This window comes from Chelonia mydas, chromosome 1, assembly GCF_015237465.2.
Source record: "Chelonia mydas isolate rCheMyd1 chromosome 1, rCheMyd1.pri.v2, whole genome shotgun sequence".
In the NCBI taxonomy this organism is placed as follows: Eukaryota; Metazoa; Chordata; order Testudines; family Cheloniidae; genus Chelonia; species Chelonia mydas.
Window position 1 is genome coordinate 55,385,140 of NC_057849.1, and position 20,747 is coordinate 55,405,886.

General features: G+C 43.5%; 2 protein-coding genes across 8 annotated transcripts in view; one reads left to right on the forward strand and one right to left on the reverse strand.

The window, feature by feature from the left end:
* Positions 1 to 1,034, forward strand: part of DHRS12 (dehydrogenase/reductase 12) — a 39,894-nt gene extending 38,860 nt beyond the window's left edge. For all 3 annotated transcript variants that reach the window (XM_007068063.4, XM_043532638.1, XM_037893151.2), the window contains one exon: positions 698 to 1,034. In XM_007068063.4, the coding sequence (XP_007068125.2) occupies positions 698 to 813 (116 nt within the window). In that variant the 3' untranslated portion in view covers positions 814 to 1,034. The remainder of the gene's footprint in view (positions 1 to 697) is intronic.
* Positions 1,035 to 5,054: 4,020 nt separating this feature from the next.
* WDFY2 (WD repeat and FYVE domain containing 2) overlaps positions 5,055 to 20,747 on the reverse strand; it is a 120,319-nt gene continuing 104,626 nt past the window's right edge. For 3 of the 5 annotated variants that reach the window (XM_043532624.1, XM_027830232.3, XM_037893189.2), the window contains one exon: positions 16,980 to 17,927. In XM_043532624.1, coding sequence (XP_043388559.1) covers positions 17,844 to 17,927 — 84 coding nt within the window. In that variant the 3' untranslated portion in view covers positions 16,980 to 17,843. Of the gene's footprint in view, positions 18,096 to 20,747 lie in introns of all 5 variants that reach the window. The other 2 variants (XM_007068065.4, XM_037893186.2) reach the window with 2 other exon arrangements.

Genomic DNA, 20,747 nt, shown 5'->3' on the forward strand with positions numbered 1-20,747 from the left:
CCTTGTGTCATGGTGCTCTACTGGTGTAGCTGTGTGGTAGACTGAACCAGGAGGCTCAGGTTCATGCAACCAGGCAAAGAATGTCTTATTGGGCAAGTTTGGCCAAGCATTTTGATTTGAGAACCAGTTTATTCTCTTGACAAAAGGCTGAGTGCTTAGCAAGCTAATTCCATAGTGCTAATGCTAAGCTCTGTATTTTAAGGATAAAATAACCCAATTCTACCCTGTGGAATAGCTACACAAGTGCAAATCCCCATCCTGAAAACAAGGAAAGCCAGAGTTTGTTTTGCTGCTTGAAACTGTGCTAAACTCCACCAAGGCAAATCACTGCACTGATACAGTTACACTAATGACTAAAATCAGGGCTAATTCCTCTGTAAACAGGGCCTGCCTTTTTCTAATGTCTGGCTACAAAAAGCAAGTCCTTATCTATAAAATCAGTCTCACAAGAACAGATCTTTTGGGTACCTAATTCAAAATTAAATTAGTGGAAGTGCATTCTGTTTTGGTAAATGAAGTAATATTTTTTTAAAGTACAGAATTTAAATGTTGCGGAAATGTTTTGGCCTCAAGATCATTCTGTGTGCAGGTAAAATGCATTGGTGTTTCTGGTTTAAGAGAGAGAGAGAGACTCACTTTGTGCTGGGAGAGATGAAATATTTACTGCTTTCTTTTCTTTTCTCTCTCTCCTCCCCAGACCGGCAACCTGTTTCTACTCACTTGCTCCTGGCCAGAACATATTCTTCACCAGAGGAGGAAGAGAAGCTAATAGAAGCTTTGGAAGAGCTTTCCCAGAAATTTAAACCCACTTGATCACATCTTCTGTAGGCACTTATCACCACCCAATTGAATAGAAATGAAGCTTTGAATTACAATACTAGCAGGACTGTATTACACCTGTTACAAATATGAGGGGAAGAGAACAAGTTTGCTTCAATTAATATACTGTTAATAATTTACAGTTCACCTTTTAACTAACAAGTTGTAATGTATGCTGTTACTGCAGGCTTTCATAAAATAGCATAAGCCATCGAGGAGTTGAGTATGATCTCAGATGTCCTGTCATACATTGGGGTACATGCACCTTGCTTCAAGTATGTAAAGGAAACAGCAGAGGGAAGTATTTCAGCATTTGGAGGCTAAACCAGTACCTTTCCCTCTATCCATATGTGCCTGTAAGAAGCAGTTTGAAGCCTAGCACCATTACTAATTAACATTCTATTTCCTAGTGACTGCACCATAAACTTGTGTGGCTACAACCTGTTAGTTAGTGCTTGGTTAGACTTCAGCAAAACCTAGATAGTGGAGGTAGTGTCAGTATTCTCCCCTTGCACTCGTAACTCAACCACTGCTTTATACCACTAGAGGAGTGGTATGGAGGTGAAAAATAAAGGTCAGGAATGCTTGGGCATTAGACAGTGATTAGTCCAAGACCAGAAGGGCTAGACTGCTAGTTGGGAAGGCTATTATAGTCCTTCTCAGTCTGATTTTGTAAATGATCTTATATATACAAGCTACTTTTCTTCTTTGGAGTCTAAACCAGTACTTTTCCCTCTATCCATGTAGCAAGTGCTCTTAAATGCTGTATTCTATAGGTAAAAACCTTCTGTCCTGTATAGAGTATGGGGGCAGGGGAGTAGTCTGCTTATGGGGCTGTAGACTGCAATCAGCTTGGAGTGTCTCCTTTCATAAGGCCTGCTCCTACAAAGGTCTGTATCAGTTTAACTGAACCAGCAAGTGTTAAACAATTCATGTAAACAGTCAGGTTTAAGGCCTTGAGATTTTCTGTGAACCAATTTCTGCAAACAAGAGGAAGCAGATCACTATTTTTTTGTGTGGGCAGCTCTGCAGCTGTTGCCAAATTCCTGCTGCTTGACTCAATGAACAGGGAGGAAATACTATTCCATTCCAGCCTCCAGGGGTTGGAGCTTCAATTTAGGAAAGCACAGAGCCCCATACCAAAGTGAAAACCTAATCTGGATGGGAGCTTGCCTTTAGCAATGGTAATGACAATGCAAGAGAATGAAAGGAGAAACTAATACATGCCTCGGAGGGGTGGCCGTGTTAGTCTGGATCTGTAAAAGCAGCGGAGTCCTGTGGCACCTTATAGACTAACAGACGTATTGGCGCATAAGCTTTCGTGGGTGAATACTGCATACAATAGGGCTACTTGCATTCCACCCTCCAATCCCCCTCCACTTCAGGGACTCACTGAAATCCCTCTAGCAAGGGTTCTGTATACCTCCCATACCAGCATCTGAGTACATCCCCCCCTCTCCCTGCACACCAGGCTTGAACTTGTTTTTCCACTCCCCCCAAGCCCTCTGTCCCCCCCACTGGCACACGCACAATGTTAGGGAGGTAAAAATGAAGCCTTCTCTCTCTTCTTTTGCTGGCTAAGGGTACCTCGATGTTGACGGGGGCGGGGGGGGAAGGCCCCTGCCAATGAGCCTCAGAGGCCAGGTCAGCTGACTCAGGCTTGCACTACAGGGCTAAAAGTAAAAGTGTAGCCATTCTGGTTCAGGTTGGGGCCTGGGCTCTGAGACGCACCCACTGTCACCAGGTCTCAGAATGCTAAACTCTACACTATTTTCAGTGTGGCATGGGCCTGCATTAGCTAACGTGGGCTCTGAAACTCATTGCTGTGGTTTTTTTTTTTTTTTTTGCAGTACAAGCATTCCCTAAGTATCCAGCAGGTAGAGCAATTACTTTTGTCACTCAGGCTATCAACAAGTTCATGCTCTATGGGGAGGATGCACAGGGGAACATGCTACAGGCTGTCTAGACCATTTCCTGAAATTTTGGAACTGATAGGATGCTGTGTTCAGAAGTAATCATGTTATGTACAGACAGAGTGCCGGTCAGTTGAGTGTAAGGCCATCCATGCAAACTCAGCTAATCATGGGAGGTAAATAAAAGGTTACAAGGGGTTAAATTAATTTTAGCTGTGTACATTCAGAATTGAGGGAATATGCTGAATAAACAGACAACTGAAGTGTGACTATGAGGAACTAATGAACTTTACCTAATTCAGACATGTATTGGCCTGCTTAAGGCAACATGGACACAGCCACACTGCAAAAAAGCAGCAAATTTTTAATAGCAGTATTTTGATGGACTATAGGCAACAACAGTCTTTAGCAGAAATTTTATAACAAACCTTTGAAAGTTACAAAACATATTATTCTAGCATACCTTATTGAGACTGTTAAATTAGTTTTTATATACAGTTTCTAGTTTGTTCTCAGATTGCCATGCAGTGTAGAAAGCCTTAAAGGAGGTAGTTAGAGAGCACTAACTGCCCAATGTAGACACTGCTGGCATGTTCTAAAAGGTATTTAGTTTGCATTAGAGTCCTCTGTAAATAATACCCCCTCTAGAACACTTTGCTGCCATGGAGACAAGGCCATAGTTTACTAGAGATATCAAAATGAGCAAGCTGTCTTTCTGGGCTATACAAAGATTGATACCTTGCAGCCATGCTACTGCCTAAAGGAGAAATAATGTCTAGATTTTAAACCTTTAAGGAGACTTTCACAAAAAAGGTGTCCCAGCTGTGTGACGTGACATAGTGTAAAAAAGGAGTATGCCCTAAAGCCCTTTACATTTGTGTTCAAAAGCATCCAATTTAGGACTGAACACCGATTGATTTAAAGAAACTTGTGTTTCCAGTCTGCTCTCTATATACGTGGAAATACAGTCAAACAAAAACATGATCTTAGCTGAGGTATAGTATAACAAGCTTCTAGCAAGATACAGAGTAGTAGACGGTAGACTCTAGATATTCAGGCCCGCCTGTAAAGGTCTATACTTTAAGAATTTAGGTGTATTCTTATCACTTGGCTAGTTATAGAGGTATAAAACAAAGAATCAAAATCACAAGTCTGCCTGTGTATGGGCCTTCTCCCGCTAGGATAACCTGAGACCCTGTTCTTAGGCTAAGGCCTTTGGCTAAGCAGCAGGGGCAGCCATAAGCTGGGAAGTGTACTGTCACATCCTCACATCCCAAACCAGTCACATTGAAATAAGATGGTATTGGGCTGTTAGGAAGACGATCCTGTCCTGATGGTGCCCATCATCCCCAGATAAAGAAACAGATCTTAAGATGGTTAAAGAAAACTTAGTTTGATAGCATCCTGTCTGGCAAGAAATCACTTATCAGTGGTTGTGGAACCCTCATTTCTGTATTGTCTTATCTTTATGGCCCCCACTTTTCTATTGTTAATCTGTCTGGTTCTCTAATTGTTTCTGTCTGCTGTAGAATTAATTTTGCTAGGTGTAAGTTAATCAGGGTAGTGGGATATAATTGGTTAGAGAATTATGTTACAATATGTTAACATTGGTTAGTTAAATTTCAGTAAAATGATTGGTTAAGGTATAGCTGAGAATATTACTATGTAAACTGGGGTCAAACTGGAAGTGGAAGAGGAAATTGGAATCATGCTTGCTAATGGGAGGAAGGAACTGGAACAGGGAATACAGACACAGGGTAAATGCTCTGCAGCGTCAGAGCTGGGATGGGGGACATGGGCTAAACACTCTGTGGCGTCAGAGCTGGGATGGGGGACGCAGGGTAGCATCAGAGCTGGGAACGGTGTCACAATATGGCTGCCCCTGGGTAAACACCAACATTATATATTTCTAATGCTTTTATTTATATTGGAAAGGATCTCGGGGAAGGTTAAAGGTATAAGTGTGGAGTGAAAAATTTCTCTGCACTGGGGAACAGACTATCGGCTTATCGAGATAAACCTGACTGGTGTGAAGGGCTTCGGAAAATGCTTGCTTGGAAACTAACACCAATAAACATCGCATTGTCTGCGCTTCCGACTTCTGGTCTCTTGCTGCTTGCTGTCTGTGTGACAAGAACCATGGAAGTGGGAGGGTTGAGGGAAAGCCCCCTAACAATAGATAACTTTAAGGTTATTGTAGCATTGAAGAGGAGCCTGGTAAAGAACAATCTAAAAAGCAGTAAGTAGTATGAGAGCTAAAGAGAATGTTTTGGGAGTTGGATTCTCTCTCACATACAAATTACAGTGAAACTGTACAACATGAAGATTTGCACAGACATTTATTTCCCAAAGGTTTAGGTTTTACATTAACAATCTATTACACTGTTTGAATGGTTAAATAGTTACTGAAAAGATGGCAAATTGTGGAGGGAAAATTCTAGACAAAGGGAAACTATCACATTCAGCAGCATTTTAATGATACATTAATTGCAGAACTTACACACAGTTCTCATTACTGAATAATCTTATTAGTAAGCCAAATTCCTGTGCAACTGGAATTTCCTACTACCAGTGTAAAAAAATACCAACCCCCCCCCACATTCTGTAATAGTCTGACTAATGGCATGTGGGTGTCAATGTTCTTAGGGAACTAAATATATTTTAGTCAATTTGCAGCGATTGACCACTATCCTTCATACCTGCCAGCTTTGTTGTGGTTGAAGGGAAAGTTTCAAAACAGAGATTCCAAAATGCATAGTGAATAACCACTAATGACAGAGGGCATTCGTCGATTTAACAGTGGAGACGAAGTTACACATACCAGGTAATTTAATAAATTGAAGCATTGTTTGGACAAGCGTTTAAACAGAAAGCATATGCAGTAGCTACATTTCCTAATCTAGCAGGCTGCAGAGATTAACTTAATGTTCGTGTACTTTTCAGAGTGTTTTAGCTAAAGTAAGTTTGCAGCCATGTGGAAGTCAGTATAATGTAAGCTACCTAAAACAGCTCATAAAACTAAAAAAGTGCACTTGTGCCTTTTGGTCCATATTCCATATTTAAATGCCCCTTTTACTTTCTTTCCATTCATAGGCTATAGTTGGAAAGGATCAAAATCAAGTTAGTGTAAAACTTAGTCACAGTGTAGGAAAATGCCAGCTGTCATATTTTGTAGTTGAAATGCATTTGTGATCAACAATTAAGTCTAGGGCAGCAATTCAAAACCAAATACGTAATTTTTCATAAAATTGGCATTATACTTCACTTAGTGCAACATTTAAACACAATTCTTCTCCCCTTTAAAAACATTCCTTTTTCCTCACCACAAGGTTGACTGAGGTATGTAATCATGAAGCAAGTGAGATGCTTTATTTTAAAATATAATGCACATTAGGTTATACGTGTCATATAAGCAAATACATTCATTGTCATTTTAAGTTCTAGTGGCAAGAGACACTAGTGACAGAATATCCAACCTAGACAGAGAGGACCAGCACTTGTTAAGCAATGCACTTTCAATACTTTAAAAACCAAAAACTGAACAGCCAGACACAGGAAGACAACATAAATGGTTAGTGAACTGATGATGTTATTTTTCCAGGGTATGTAACTTTCAGGCTGAGTCTGTAATGCCAACACAGCTGTTCTCCCTCACCTCAACTCCTTTCCTACAATCAGGCTAGAGCTTTGATGCTAGCTTCCAAGATACACTACAAACTTACCTTTAATTGGCTTATTTGAAAAAAAAAAAACCCCATGAAGTCCTTATATTTTCCCTGACTCTTAAGAGCTCCTGGTCAATAGTTAAGGGGCTTTGTGCTCCTATTTATGTAAATAGTCTTTTTGCACAGGCCAGAGAGCAACACCATTAACCACACTTACACTTACTCCCCTGCACCCGCTCAAGACACACATGTTCCTGTTTAGATGATGACCACCCCTTGCAGGCTCTGAAGATGGGCGCGCACCATCAACGCTACAGCAGAACTGATTATACAGCGTTTTGAGCTCTACCAACCAGGGAAGCAAACTTGAACACTTTACTCTGTGATAGGAACGCTGTGACATGTAATAATGGTCAGGTGATCTTTCAAGTTGACAGCGTCCCTGTCCTGAATTCTGCATCTGGGGCAAACTTGTTCCGTGTAAAAAATTTAAGACTAACTAAAAGACCTGTAAACAACAACAACTGTAAACAAAGTAGGCTGCCTTCTAGCACCAGGGCCCTGCCGATAACAATGGTACCATATCACATTTGGTGCTGTTATTCTCAAAAGCAGGTGGAGGGCACATCCAGTAACTTTGTAGCGACCACACATTTTTGTAGAACGTACCACTGAACCGGAAAAGATTTTATAGTGCAGAACCTTCATTATAATTACTTGAAGGAAACTCAAAGTACCATCTACAGTTATTTGCCTGCTTCTGAAATGCCAGTTTTCTATACTATGTATAAAATAAGAATTTCTCAGATTACTAGTATAAACGTGTCCAAACCCAAGAAGTATTTCTAGAGTAGGGCAGTATCAATATTTTATATCCCCCTATGCAGATTCACAGACCTAATTCCTAAAGGGAGGGCGTCAGATAACATTTACAGGTAAAAAAATAGCACGTTCTCTCCCTGAACAAGGCTATCTTTTAATCTGATGGGCTATATAAGGCAGGCTTTAAAAAGATCTGAGGAGACAAGCCAAAGACTGCAGGTAGTGAAAAGTCAAGTATTTGGATTTCTACAGTACCCAATGTCAAAGAAATTGGAAGACAAACAGCAGCTGACCAGGAGACATTATAGCTCAGTCCAGAAGGTGGCACTGTTTAACAGGATGAGCCCCAATCAGTCCAAGTTTCCACAGCAGCTAGTTTTTGCAGAGCTAGGTGAAGAAGGGAACATTGAACAATTTAGGCTCTTCACAGTTTTTCTTCTTTTGGGCTAGGAGTGTGAAGTTTGACTGGCAAAACTAAACCTTTATCAGGCCCCCCCTCCCCCCCCAATACTGTTGGATTTTAAGGATTACCTAAAAACACCAAGCCCTGTTGCTCCAAAGGAAACAGCCTCAAAGGAATCCTAGGGCATGTCTACACTACAAAGTTAAGTTGACATCCAGCCGCCACAGTAATTAAGTCAGTTGTGCATGTCCACACCGTGCTCATTGTGTTGGTGGAGTGCGTTCTCACTAGCAGTGCACCAGGGTAGCTGTCCCACAGTGCAACTAGCCGCAGAGGGTTTTAGGAAGGGCTTGCAATGCCTCCTGGACCAAAACATTGTCGCAGGGGGGAAATGGGAACATGGCTTTGGCCTTCCATGATGCAGTTTCCTCCCTCCCTCCCTCCCCTGATATGAACGGCAAACAGCCTATACTTTCTCAAGTCTTTTTTCGAAAGCTTCGCTTAGCCATGGACCCCACTCAGCTGTGCAATCTTGTGAGAATTTTGAACACCTCGCCTTACCCTGCAGTATTTCCAGAGCCGAGACAGGAGCTGCCGCATGGAATACAGCGATGTCATTCCAGCAGCCCTGCTGCAAGCCAGAGAACAATTCCCGGTTGCTGCTGGCAATCGTGCAGCAGTTGAACATGGTGGAGTGCAGTTTCTGGTCCCGGGAAACAAGCACTGACTGGTGGGATCACATCATTACACAGCTATGCGATGACGAGCAGTGGCTGCAAAACGGCTGAATGCGAAAGGCCACGTTCCAGGAACTTTGTGCAGAGCTTTCCCCAGCCCTGAAGTGCAGCAACACTAAAACGAGACCTGCTCTGACAGTGGAGAAGCGAGTGGCGATGGCTCTGTGGAAGCTTGCAATGACAGACTGTTACTGGTCAGTGGGGAATCAATGTGGAGTAGGTAAATCCACTGTGGGAGCTGTTGTGATCCAAGTGTGCAGGGCCATTAATTGAATTGTACTAAGAAGGGCAGTAACTCTGGGCAACGTGCAGGACATAGTGGATGGTTTTGTCACGATGGAGTTCCCGAGCTGCAGTAGGGTGATAGAAGTCTGCATATCCCTATCTTGGCAGCCGACCACCTAGCCAAAAAGAGTACATAAACCATAAAGGATATTTTTCAATGGTGTTGCAAGTGCTGGTGGATCACAGTTTGATGGCCAGAACAGTGCATGACGCACGCATCTTTAGGAACATAGGTTTGTTCAGAAAGCTGCAAGCAGGGACTCTTTCCAGATCGCAAAATAAGCGTTGATGTTGTTGAAACGCTAACAGTGATCCTGGGAGATCTAGCGTACCCCCTGCTCATGAAGCCGTACTCTGTGCTCAGAAACAGTCTTTTCCAGGCGCACAGTCTGTGTAGCAGGATTGGCCACTGGGAAGCAGATACCCACTGAACCTCACTTTTTCTTCAGATTAAACATAAAATATAAGAGAATGTAACTCTGACAGTTTGATTGGAATTGCATGCTCACCAAAGGTGCCTTCCCTGGCATCACACTTGGCCACCATGCTGTCCTGCGACCAGCTGGGCTCTGGGGTTAAAAATACCTTTTGGTTCTCTGGGAGAATGGATCCACCACTCACCTGTCTCCCATTCTCCTCCTCCTCTTGCTTGTCCAGAATATCCTCCTCGTTGTTGCCTGAGGTGGCCCAGGACTCAGACTCCTGGGAGATATCCACGCTGCATTCGGGGTTAGTGGTGTGGTCACCATCAAGAACTGCATCCACCTCATTGTGGAAGCAGCATGTGTGTGGTGCAGAACCAGAATGACTGTTAGTCTTCTGGTACATCTGCCGAAGTTCTTTGATTTTTACGTGGCAATGCTGCGTGTCCCTGCTGTAGCCCTGCTCCTCCACGTCCCACGTGATCTTCACGTAGATGTCTCTCTCGGCTGGATCAGAGCGGTGCCTGCACAGACTCTTCTCCCCTCAGACCAATAAGATCCATCACCTCCTGTGTACTCCAGGCTGGAGCGCATTTGAGTCCCCATGATCAGCTGGGCTGGTGAGCTCTCCATGCTGATCCAACAGGAAATTGGAATTCAAAAGTTTGTGGAGCTTTAAAAGGGAAGGGGCGGTTTCCTGTGCACCTGGCTGCTGTGCAATGGAGTTGAAAACCATCTCCAGAGCGGTCACAAAGGAGCATTGTGGGACACCTCCTGGAAGCCAATTCAGTCAACTTACATCAATGTTGATGGGTAGACAAAGAGGCAGTGTTGACACAGGATTGTGTAAGCACACCACCTCTTGCGGAGGGGGAGTCATTAAGTCGACATTACAGGTGAGTTAGGTCAGCAGAAGAGACCTGGTAGTGTAGAGGCATACATTATTATTAGGGAGACATAAGGCGGCTTCCATTGACCTAAGTTTGTAGTGTAGACCAGGCCCTAGATAATGGGCTGGTGTGGCTAACCTGGTCAAAGACCCCCCAGCCACACCAATATGCCACTCAGCTGCTTAATCAAATGGGGAAGACAGGCTGATAAAATAAAGGGAGACCTTGTAGAGCCTGTGTACCTGGGCATCACCACAAGAGGAGCTTTCAGAAAAAGCTGGGTTTTTCCTGCTTCTGCCAGTTTGTCTGCTATTAACTCTTTAATAAGTAAAGACAACAAGTTCAGTCAGGAAAAGTTCTGGAGCCTTAGTGGGAGCTGGGAAGTTATGCTGCCAATCAAGATGATGCCAAGAATCTGGCAGCCCATATATCCTACTCTCATTGGCTGCTCAGGCCCTTCCAAGTGTGGTAAGTGAAAACCCATCTCATTTAAAGAATGACCTTGTTCACTCATTGCTTAGAAAAAGTCAGTTTTATTTCGGCATAGAGAGAACAGGCAGATGTATATCAGAGGAGACTGTATATCCAATTTTCCCTATTAAAAATTAAACATAAAGCAAGAGGATGGAGAGGTTAAAGACAGATTTTGATGGAAATAAATTTAGTAAATTGCTAAAACTCATGCTGAAGAACATATTAAAGTATCTTGGAGACATGCATTTACATATAGGAACCACAAGGCAAAGTGGTAGCTGGATTATAAACAGAATTATAAACTACCAAGTAGAATCGCTTACCAATCTGAGGTAAGCAAGAGCTTTATTTGCTCAACATAATGAACAGACTGAATAAAATAAAGGGAAAGTGAAAAACAATGCTCATCCTTTGGAAAAACGAATCATACCATTAGCTGGTCAATAAAAATCAACTTTTCTAAGGCAGAAATATTACCACATGGATGCCTGGTAAGTGCAATTTATCATCAAGTGGCTCGTATGCTTTTGTCCTAGTCTTAAGGAACCATCAGGGCTACATATTTATCTCTGATGCAATATTATTTTTGTACTGAACATTTACCAAGGCCCAAACTGGAGGGAATGAGTTTTACGAATGTGCTGTAAGTGACCAGATGCACAGTGTTAAAGACAAACTATTGATTTTACTCTACCCTGAACACCAGGGGTCCACTTCATCCCTGTCTATCTACATTTACTTAGCTCCATTTTCCCATGTTCATCAGTACTCCACTGACCGGGAACCGCAATCCCAAGTAATTACCAGTGACAATTTCTTGGTAGAGGAACACAGAAGTGCTATTCATCTTCTTAGAGAAATGGCAAGGGGCATTTCAGATCTGCTCAAGGAAGTCCTGACTGTTCACAAAATATTAAGTTATATGGCTCCCATTACTGTAGTATTAGAGTGTCTCAGTCTAATGTATTCTCTCCATCCCATCCCAGTGAGGTAAGGAAATGCTATAGCTCCCACTGTACAGATGGGGAACTTCGGCACAGAGGGACTGCGTGAGTTGCACAAGGTCACACAGGAAGTCTCTGGCAAAGCAGGGAATTGAACTCCATGTCTCCAGAGTCCCAGGCTAGCACTAACAACCAGGACCATCCTTACTCACCATGGGATCCCGATCCTGACAGGGACCTCTGGGCATGCTGTGATTAATAAAGAAGGCTAAAACAGCAGAACTGGGTTCAGCTTTGTATCCTGTTGACTATTATGCAACTCCACTCTTAATTCAGTGTGAGAATATTCAAAAGAAAACAGTGCTGAAAGAGAGAATTATTTTGTCAATGGTTCTCTGAGTTCTGTCCGCAACAGGAAAAGATTTCAGTCTCACTGAACACAAATAAACAGAATGGAGAAATTCAGAGATGCCTGGGGAAAAAAAAGTACAACAAACAAAAAAAACGCATCCAACTGAAGATACTGAAGTAGCCACACAAAATTAAGGGAGAATCTCTTTGAATCTTGATTACAATTTTGGGTCTTTATTGGTCCCAAGCTGGAGGCAAAGTTTTTCCCTCAAATGCATGCAGGATTCCCACTGTCATTCATGTGTGAGATCATGAGGAAAAATCTGGCCCCATCTTTTCCATCTGGCCCCACCGCACACAAGTGATTCTGTAACATATCTGCTCTCACACAGTGCTTTGCCAGACTTTTGGCTCATCCAAAATCAGCAAGCTTGCATATAATAAAGTGATACTTATCTCTTATGCCCAAACCACTTCAAGTTAGAGCTCAGGGCAGTCAGCATTTCTTCCTAGAAATGTGGTTAGGGTTGTGGTTTTTGTTTTAAACATATCCGAGTGTATGCACGGCATATAGTGAAAAGATGAAAAAGGCTTTATTGAAAAAATATGCAACATTTGTTTAATGCAGTCTTCTGTAAAGAATCAGGATACTCACGTGGAATATGTACACATTCATTGCACAGTTAGTTCCTACACACTACAAAACAGAAAAATTTAAATGCTGATAATTAATCTGGTCCTTTTTCCCAAGCTCTGTTGTAAACAGTAAGGACATTCTTGCACAGTATTCTAAAATAATAGTTATAGCAGCCCTAACGTTTTGGACTAAGAAAAATCATATCAATATTTTTCACCTACATTTAAGTCTTATGAAACGAAGCAATCTGCTTATGAGAACATACAATAATTTCCTTTAGTTTGCTTAAACCAATGGTTTCTTTCTGCAACTAGATGGGGCTACACAGAATCGGTTTCAGATGTCTGACATCCCACCTTCTCTTCAGCAAACCAACCCAAGACTGAGGAAATATGCTCCCCACCCTCTGCCCAATACTGTATATATTTAAACAACGCTGCCAGGGCTAAGCTTTAACAATTATCCCCTTTGATTCCACTTCAAGGATCACACCAGGTGGTGTTAAGGACCACCTCCCCTTTTTTTTTCTTGCTTGATACCAGGGTCAAAAAAGCTTCAGGATCACCATCAGGTCGTAGAAAATAGAGAGAAAAGAGACCTATTGGATCATCTAGTCTCTTGTTACTACTGCAGAATTCTTCCCTGCAGTACGGTTTGTTAGTCCTCTGTCCAGTTGGAAATGACCCATGCAATGAGTTTGTTTCTTCTATCCTCGGGAGACGACTGCTGTTATCTAAGAAAACTGTTGCTAGTAGTCAGCATCCATTTTCCTTTGCCTAATTTCATCTCATTTCTAGTTCCTACCTTAGAGAAAAACAACACTCTTCTCAGCTTCTCCTCCAACCCCACACCGCGGAAATATCTTTCTTTAGTCACCAGTACTGAGCAGTAACACAAGTAGCTACATTAATATCTTGCCTCAGGTCTGCTGCCAACACATTCATTTATTGTCAGTGCAATGTACAATAATAGTGGGGCTTATTTTCTGTAAGCATTGCAGTAATCACTGGTTTTTAAGCCACAGACTGAGTAGACTCCCTGAAGGGGAAAAAAGCTAACAGAGGATCGATGAAAATCTGATAAATTTAAATTTAAGAGTGGAGGAAGGCTAGTGTTTTCTGCATTCATGCAGTGGAAAAATCCTGTAACTAAAATAAACAGCAACTGTAATCAACTACCCCGAGAAAATGGAGGATTTCTGCTTGTACTTCTTAGGATGTAATTTAACATCCCTGTTGAAAGATGCCCATTGCTCACCTCCAAGTAAAAAGAAAAAGGATAATTGTATAGATTAATTGCACTGAGGGTTTCTCCTCACAGCTATAACTGAAAGAATGGAGTAGACAACAGGAATTTTGTGATCCATGCTGATCAAAGGGCCGAAAGAAACTGACACTAAGGGCTTGTCTACACTTACGGGGGGAATAGACGTGTGGCGACTGATAAATCAGCGGTCAATTTAGCGCGTCTAGTGAAGACCCACTACATTGACCGCAGATGGCTCTCCCGTCGACTCCTGTACTCCACCGGAATGAAGCACAAGGGAGTCGACGGGAGAGTGTCTTCCGTCAACATAGCATAGTGTGGACCCCGCAGTAAGTAGATCTAAGCTATGTAGACTTCAGCTACATTATTCACGTAGCTGAAGTTGCGAAATTTAGATCCATCTCCCCCCATAGTGTAGACAAGGCCTAACTCTTATCCAGAGATTGGACGTTCTTCTTAACTCTCCCACTGTCGAATCCTTGTACTTTTATTTGGGAGATAAAGGAGCTGCGGTTCAAGTGAGACAGGTCTATTTTCCCCTTCACATACACAAGACGTAGCTCCAATGAGAGCTATGTGATTACATCAAGAGGAGAACAGACCCCCTTTAACTCTTATGTATCCTCCAGTCAAGACAATTCTTTTTGTTAGTAGACTGAACCCTGAACTGCCCAATCAGAAATTTTTCTAGGCACAAAGAGACGCAAACAAACAAACCAACCCACAGAATGGGATTTCTCAGTCTCTCATCCACAGCATTTAAATTGTAAAGATCAAGAAGAGGACTTCATTACAATTTGCAGAGAAGTCTGTTTTCACAGTACAGTCAAACCCTCTTACAGCCAAATGGGGTTTGTGGATGTTGGAGTCTCTGGTTCTCCTCCATTTTGGAGGGTAAAAACTCTGCTTAATTTTTTGTTTGGTGGATTTGTACTTACAGCGCCTATGAGGGAGAGGCTAAAAGACACAGGGGTAAATCCTCAGCTGGTGTAAATTGTTAGCGCCTCAGACTTCAGTGGAACTATAATTTACACCAGATGCTGAACTGCCCTCTTAGTGTTTATCTTTGGGCATGTCTACACTACAAACTTAAGTTGCCCTAAGTGCTGTCAATGTACAGCCAACACAGTAATTAAATTGCTTTTGCACGTTCACACTACACTCCTTGTGTCGGCGGTGCACGTCCTCACCAGGAGCACTTGCACTGATTGAACTGTCAGTGCGGGGCATTGTGGGACGGCTTCTGAAAGGCAGCAACAGGCGATGTAAGCAACGCAATGTCTACACTGACACTGCCTTGACTTAACTACATTGACTGAAGCACTACGCCTCTCTTGGAGGTAGAGTTATTAAGTCAGTGTAGTGGGCGACTGATATTAAAAAGTAGCTCCCACCAACGTAGACACTTACAGAGTTAGGTCGACATAAGCTGCCTTACACTGATTAACTCTGTAGTGTAGACCAAAGCTAACTGTACACATTTTTACGAAAGATACTGGTCTGAGTTGCTTTGCCCAGTATTTCCGGATGTTTCACCCATCCCGCTACATACTTGTTCAGAGCGGCAGCAAAGTGGATCTTGTTTTTAGGAAAGTAGCCCGACCCTTCCAAGGTATTCTGGAGTAGCATAATTCAGCAGTTTCACCCCAGCTAAGCAACAAGCATTTGGACATTGGCAAACCACTGAGTTATCTTGCATAGCTTTTTCAGCAGAAGAAATTTCAGTCATCATTAAGGCTGCATGTTGGTCACGGATTTCAGGACTTTCAGTGACCTCCGTGACTTTGCCCATCAACAACAATAGTTTGGATGTGGGAGGGGGCTCAGGGCTGGGGTGCGGGATGATGCTTACCTGGGGCGGGGGGCAGCTCCCCAGAAGCAGCTGGCATGTCCTTGCAGCTCCTAGGCAGAGGGGCCAGGGGGCTCTGCGCAGTACCCCTGCCTGAAGGCAGCACCCCCACAGCTCCCATTGGCTGAGGTTCCTGGCCAGCAGGAGCTGCGGAGCTGGTGCTCGTGGGGGGGGGGAGGGGGGGGAGGGGCAGCACACGGAGCCCCCTCTGGCCTTCCCTCCCCTCCCATCCCCTCCCGCTAGGAGCTGCAGGGACATGCCGGCTGCTTCCGGGGAGCCACACAGAGCCAGGTAGGGAGCCTGCCAGCCCTGCCAACCTTCTCCCCTCCGCCAAGCACCAGCGGGGGTCCTGGGCTGTGTGCTCGTGCCCATCCCCAGCACCCATGGCAGCCCCACCCCCCGAAATTACCCCTGGCCCAAGTTTTCGTTAGGGGTATATAGTACAAGTCATGGACAAGTCACTGGCCATGAATTTTTCTTTACTGTCCACGACCTGTCCATGACTTTTACTAAAAATATCCATGACTGAATTGTAGCCTTAGTCATCACACAATATGGAACAGGGTGTAATGACCCACCTTTCAAAGGTTTTCCAGTGGGAGGATAAAATCAGCAGCCAGCTACCATGAGAGAAAGCAGGATGGCTTGCAAAAGAATTAACATTTACATTAGAAAAGATTCTTTTAGCTAAGCCTTTATCATGTTTGAAAATATATGTTAAAATGGGCTGCTTAGAGGAGAAGCAGATACTTGGCAGCATGTCTAATAAAGCGAGAGTAGGGTCATTTTAAAAAGGAGAATATGAGGATTGGCAAACCTATACATATAGAGTAAATAATGCAAAACACAGAACTATCAGGAAGATGGACCAGCCGTGGCGCGCGCACACACCTACTCACTCACCCTTTACTAGGGCAACTGATGATGGGTGAAGAACTAATTATATTTTATTCACCCACTTTAAAAGAAAGTTACCTACTGTAGGCAAGGGGCAAGAGTAGATGTTTGCAGAGCTATAATAGCGCACTTAGCACTACAGCACTTGAATCCGCAGCCTGCAACATGCTTTACAAAAGTGGGTGTGTATCATTACACTCCAGTTTACAGTGGGGGAATGATGCACAGAGAGGGGCAAGTCACTTCAAGGCCACATGGAAGACCTAGCTTGTGCCACTGACTTGCTGATTACCAGTTGTGTATCCATGTCCCCAGATCATGGTGCCTACCTTGTGGATGTTGGAGTCTCTGGTTCTCCTCCATTTTGGTGGGTAAAATAGTGGTGGGTAAAATAGTGGCCCCATATGAAAGGTCCGACAGTACCTGCTGCAGTCTTTCCACTTTTAGTTTCTTCAAAGCATGGCCATAATAATTTATTTATAAATGAAACATTCAGGAATCCAGAAAGCAAGGACCTTCCAGATGGGACCTCTGTGGAAGGAGGACAATTTCGCCCACCTATGAACCTCGACAATATCCCTTTAAAAAGGTCATTTGGGCCAGGGTGGGTTTTTTAATCATTTTTATTTTTAAAAAGAAACTGCCAAACCAGACAGCAGGACAACGGGTGTGAGTCAGCCACATTAGTTTCTGGACTATATACACGATTAATAAAAACCATCAGCAATTTTAAAATAAATATAAATAACTGGGTGGGGAGCGGAAATGGGAAAGTTTAAATTCTCTCCAGCAAAAGAGACAGACATAAACACTGACATGATGCTTTGTGAGGAAGAACCAGGCTTGTTTGAGCCCGACCAAGCCTGTTCAGATGCCCTCTTATACAATTCCACAGTTCTACAAGCCGCTGCCAATTTAATTTGAAGCAGCCTGTGCAGCCTCATCAAATTCAAACTGGTCTGGACACTCCTTGTTAATGCTCTGGGCTGGAAAACTATTTCAGTTATTGTAAGATTAGTTGCTAAGCAACCCAGCCCCTTGATTTTGCAACCTGTGTGGCAAGGGAAGAGACAGAAGGAACTGAATATCATCTTATGTAACAATAAAATGCCATCTCAAGGTGATATTTGCTAGAACAAGTAGATGGAAGAGCCCTTTTCGGAAAGGTGCAATGGTTCCACAGATCCTTTACGATGCAGTAAGCAAAGGTGCTGCTCAAAGCTGCTCCACGGAAAAGGCTGTTAGCAAGAACATCACGAATAAATAGGTACTCTCTCTGGGGAGCTCTGATAGCTTTGTACAGTATATTGCGATTGGAAACTTTCTTACAAGCCCAGACACAAAACAAAGAACCCTTTCACACAAAGCAACAAGTATACCAACGTAATGAAATATAAAAACTAAATTGCACGGCACACAGATTTTCCAGATAAACTCAAAATAACTGAACCGATCGTACAAACCGTTAGTTAAAAAAATACCTTCTCGGATATTTTGAGAACAAGTTGAAATAGAGTCTTCGTGCAAATGTTCAACCTTGATCGAGGCGATGCCTTGAAAAATCAACACAGATGTGTTAGCTCCTTCCTTATCTGCCATGTACACGCAGCATTTTATCTTCTGCAATACGATTAGAGTTAGGAAATCTGTTTCTTCAGTAAATACCGCCTTTAAGTTTCACTGGTGTATCATCAAGACACTACTGGTGTCATATCCCACAACTGTTAAAAACAACAAGAATGCATGTAATCGCCTAGGGGAAAGTATTGTGCTCTTCTGTTAATACGAGAAGCATTTTCTCCAAAGGTTTGAAAACGTTTGACCTCGTTTTAACTCATTTAACTTAAAACAGATCCTTCATTACAAGAAGCCAAGCATAAAACCAAGAACACAGCACTTTTGCTTACATGTCTGATTAGCATGCCCTGGCTGGGATGATTTAGTTGGGGATTGGTCCTGCTTCGAGCAGGGGGCTGGACTAGATGCCCTCCTGAGGTCCCTTCCACCCCTGAGATTCTATGATTCTAGGATTATGAGCTATAGTCCTTTCCTTTCGTCAAAGTAAGCTACATCTAGATAGCTAACCTCTGTTTTACTAGTGCTGATGCACCCAAGGTCTCAGTGTAAGAATTATTTTTAAGTTGCACAGGTGACAAAATCTATCTTCCATCACTATTACACAAAAGCAGCCAAGGCAATTGGGTGGTGTATAGAAGACTGAATTTGTACAATGATTTTTTGTGCTATGAGAACTTTAAAGCGTATTTTTAAATGAAATTTGAGACATTTGCTTAAGACAAAAACATTCCACCCTAGCAATCTATTGAGGCTGTACACCACTTATTAGCACTTAACATATTTTCAGTTTTTCAGGCACAAGGATACAGAACAATTCCTTCAATTCTTCAGCTGTTTGGATTTTTTTTCTTTCTTTTTTTTTTTTTTTTTAAAGAAGGTACTGTTTCATTTCCCCCATTTCTGCCACATCAAAGCTCCAGGTATGAAGCTCAGTTAAGTGACTGGTTTTATGAATTTCTTGCTCATGGATGGCCCATGACCTGAATCAGGACTGGCCAGGATAAAAGACAGTTACCTTTTCCATAACTGGTGTTCTTCGAGATGTAATGAACATGAGCAACTCACGTTAGCTGTGTGTGCTCGCCACATGCACTGGTGCCAGAAGTTTTTCCCTTTGTGTCCGTAGGGGACCGGCTCTGGCACCCCCTGGAGTGGAGCGCGTATGCCACAGTATAAGGGTCACTGCGAGCTCCCCCCACCCTCAGTGCCTTCTTACTGGAAAATCCGACAGTGGGGAAGGAGGGCGAGTTATGGAATGGACATAAGCAACACATCTCGAAGAATACCAGTTACGGAAAAGGTAACTGTCTTTTCTTCTTCGAGTGCTTGCTCATGTTATAGTTATAGTGACAGACAGGAACTGTCTGTTTACATGGGTAGCATCCAAGATACACACAATTAGTATTACTTCACAGATTTGCATTTCAAAGTTCACATACCTTTCCAGCATGACTTTAAAGGTCGGCTTTGGGTCATCCAGCCTGCAAGCTGTTTAACCCCTTCTGGCCATGATTTATAGTCTGTATAAGATTCGTTGCAAGTATAACACAGTGGTCGAAATAATGGCTTGCATAATTGTATTTTAATCAGATAACGTCATAATGAGGTAATCCAGTTGGAGGTCCTCTGAGAGGACACCGAAAGGCCCTTCATCCTGTCCACTGTCGTGATGAAGAACTGCATCGACCTGCGAAAGGGCTTGGTATGCTCCAGGTAAAACGCCAAGGCATGGCGGACGTCCAAGGCATGTAGCCACCTCGCCTCATCAGTCTTGTGTGGCTTAGGTCAGAACACCGGGAGGAAGATGTCCTGGCTGATACGGAAGGAAGACATCACCTCTGGCAGGAAGCTCAGATGGGGTTGCAACTGCACCTTGTCTTTGTAGAAGACCATGTAAGGTGGTTCCGAGCTTAGGGCTTTAATCTCCGACACTCGTCAAGCCGACATCACTGCCACAAGGAAAGTGACTTTTCACGATAGGTGAGAAAGGGAACAAGAGCCCAAGGGTTCAAATAGCAGACCTGTGAGTCTGGAGAAAACAAGATTGAGGTACCATTGCGGGACAGGATCCCTAACGAGAGGGAAAAGCCTTTCGAGGCCATTCATGAACCCAGAGGACATCTCATGTGAGAACACCGATCTACCCTGGATCGGCAGATGAAAAGCCGAGATGGCAGCTAGATGAAACTTGATAGAAGAGAGGGCCAGGCCCTGATTCTTCAGGAGGAGCAGGTATTCCAAGACTGACTGCAGAGAGGAGCACGTTGGGGAGACGCTATGCTCAGATGCCCAATGGAAGAACCTCGTCCACTTCATCAGGTAAGTTGTTCTAGTGGAGGGTTTTCTACTTCTCCAAAGGACCTGCTGCATCACCCTGGAGCAGGCTCGCTCCTCTGGGTTCAACCATGCAGCATCCACGCTGTGAGGTGGAGGAAGGAGAGGTTGGGGTGCAGGAAGTGACCGTGGTCTTGCAAAAGAAGGTCCAGGAGGTCGCCCCGGGGTGGGGTGGGGGGGTACTGTCAGATCCAACAGTGTGCCGAATTAATGCTGGTGTGGCCATGCTGGTCATAATGACTAGAGCCTTGTCCCTCTTGATTTTTGACAGGACTTTGCTGACAAGTGGGATGGGCAGGAATGCATACATCAGGACCCCCGTACATCAGGACCCCCGACCAGGATAGGAGAAAGGTGCCTGGGAAAGCAAGGCCAAGGCCCTGCAGGGAGCAAAACTGATGACATTTCCTGTTCTGTCCGGTGGTGAATAGGTCCCACTAAGGGAGTTCCCCACCTCTGGA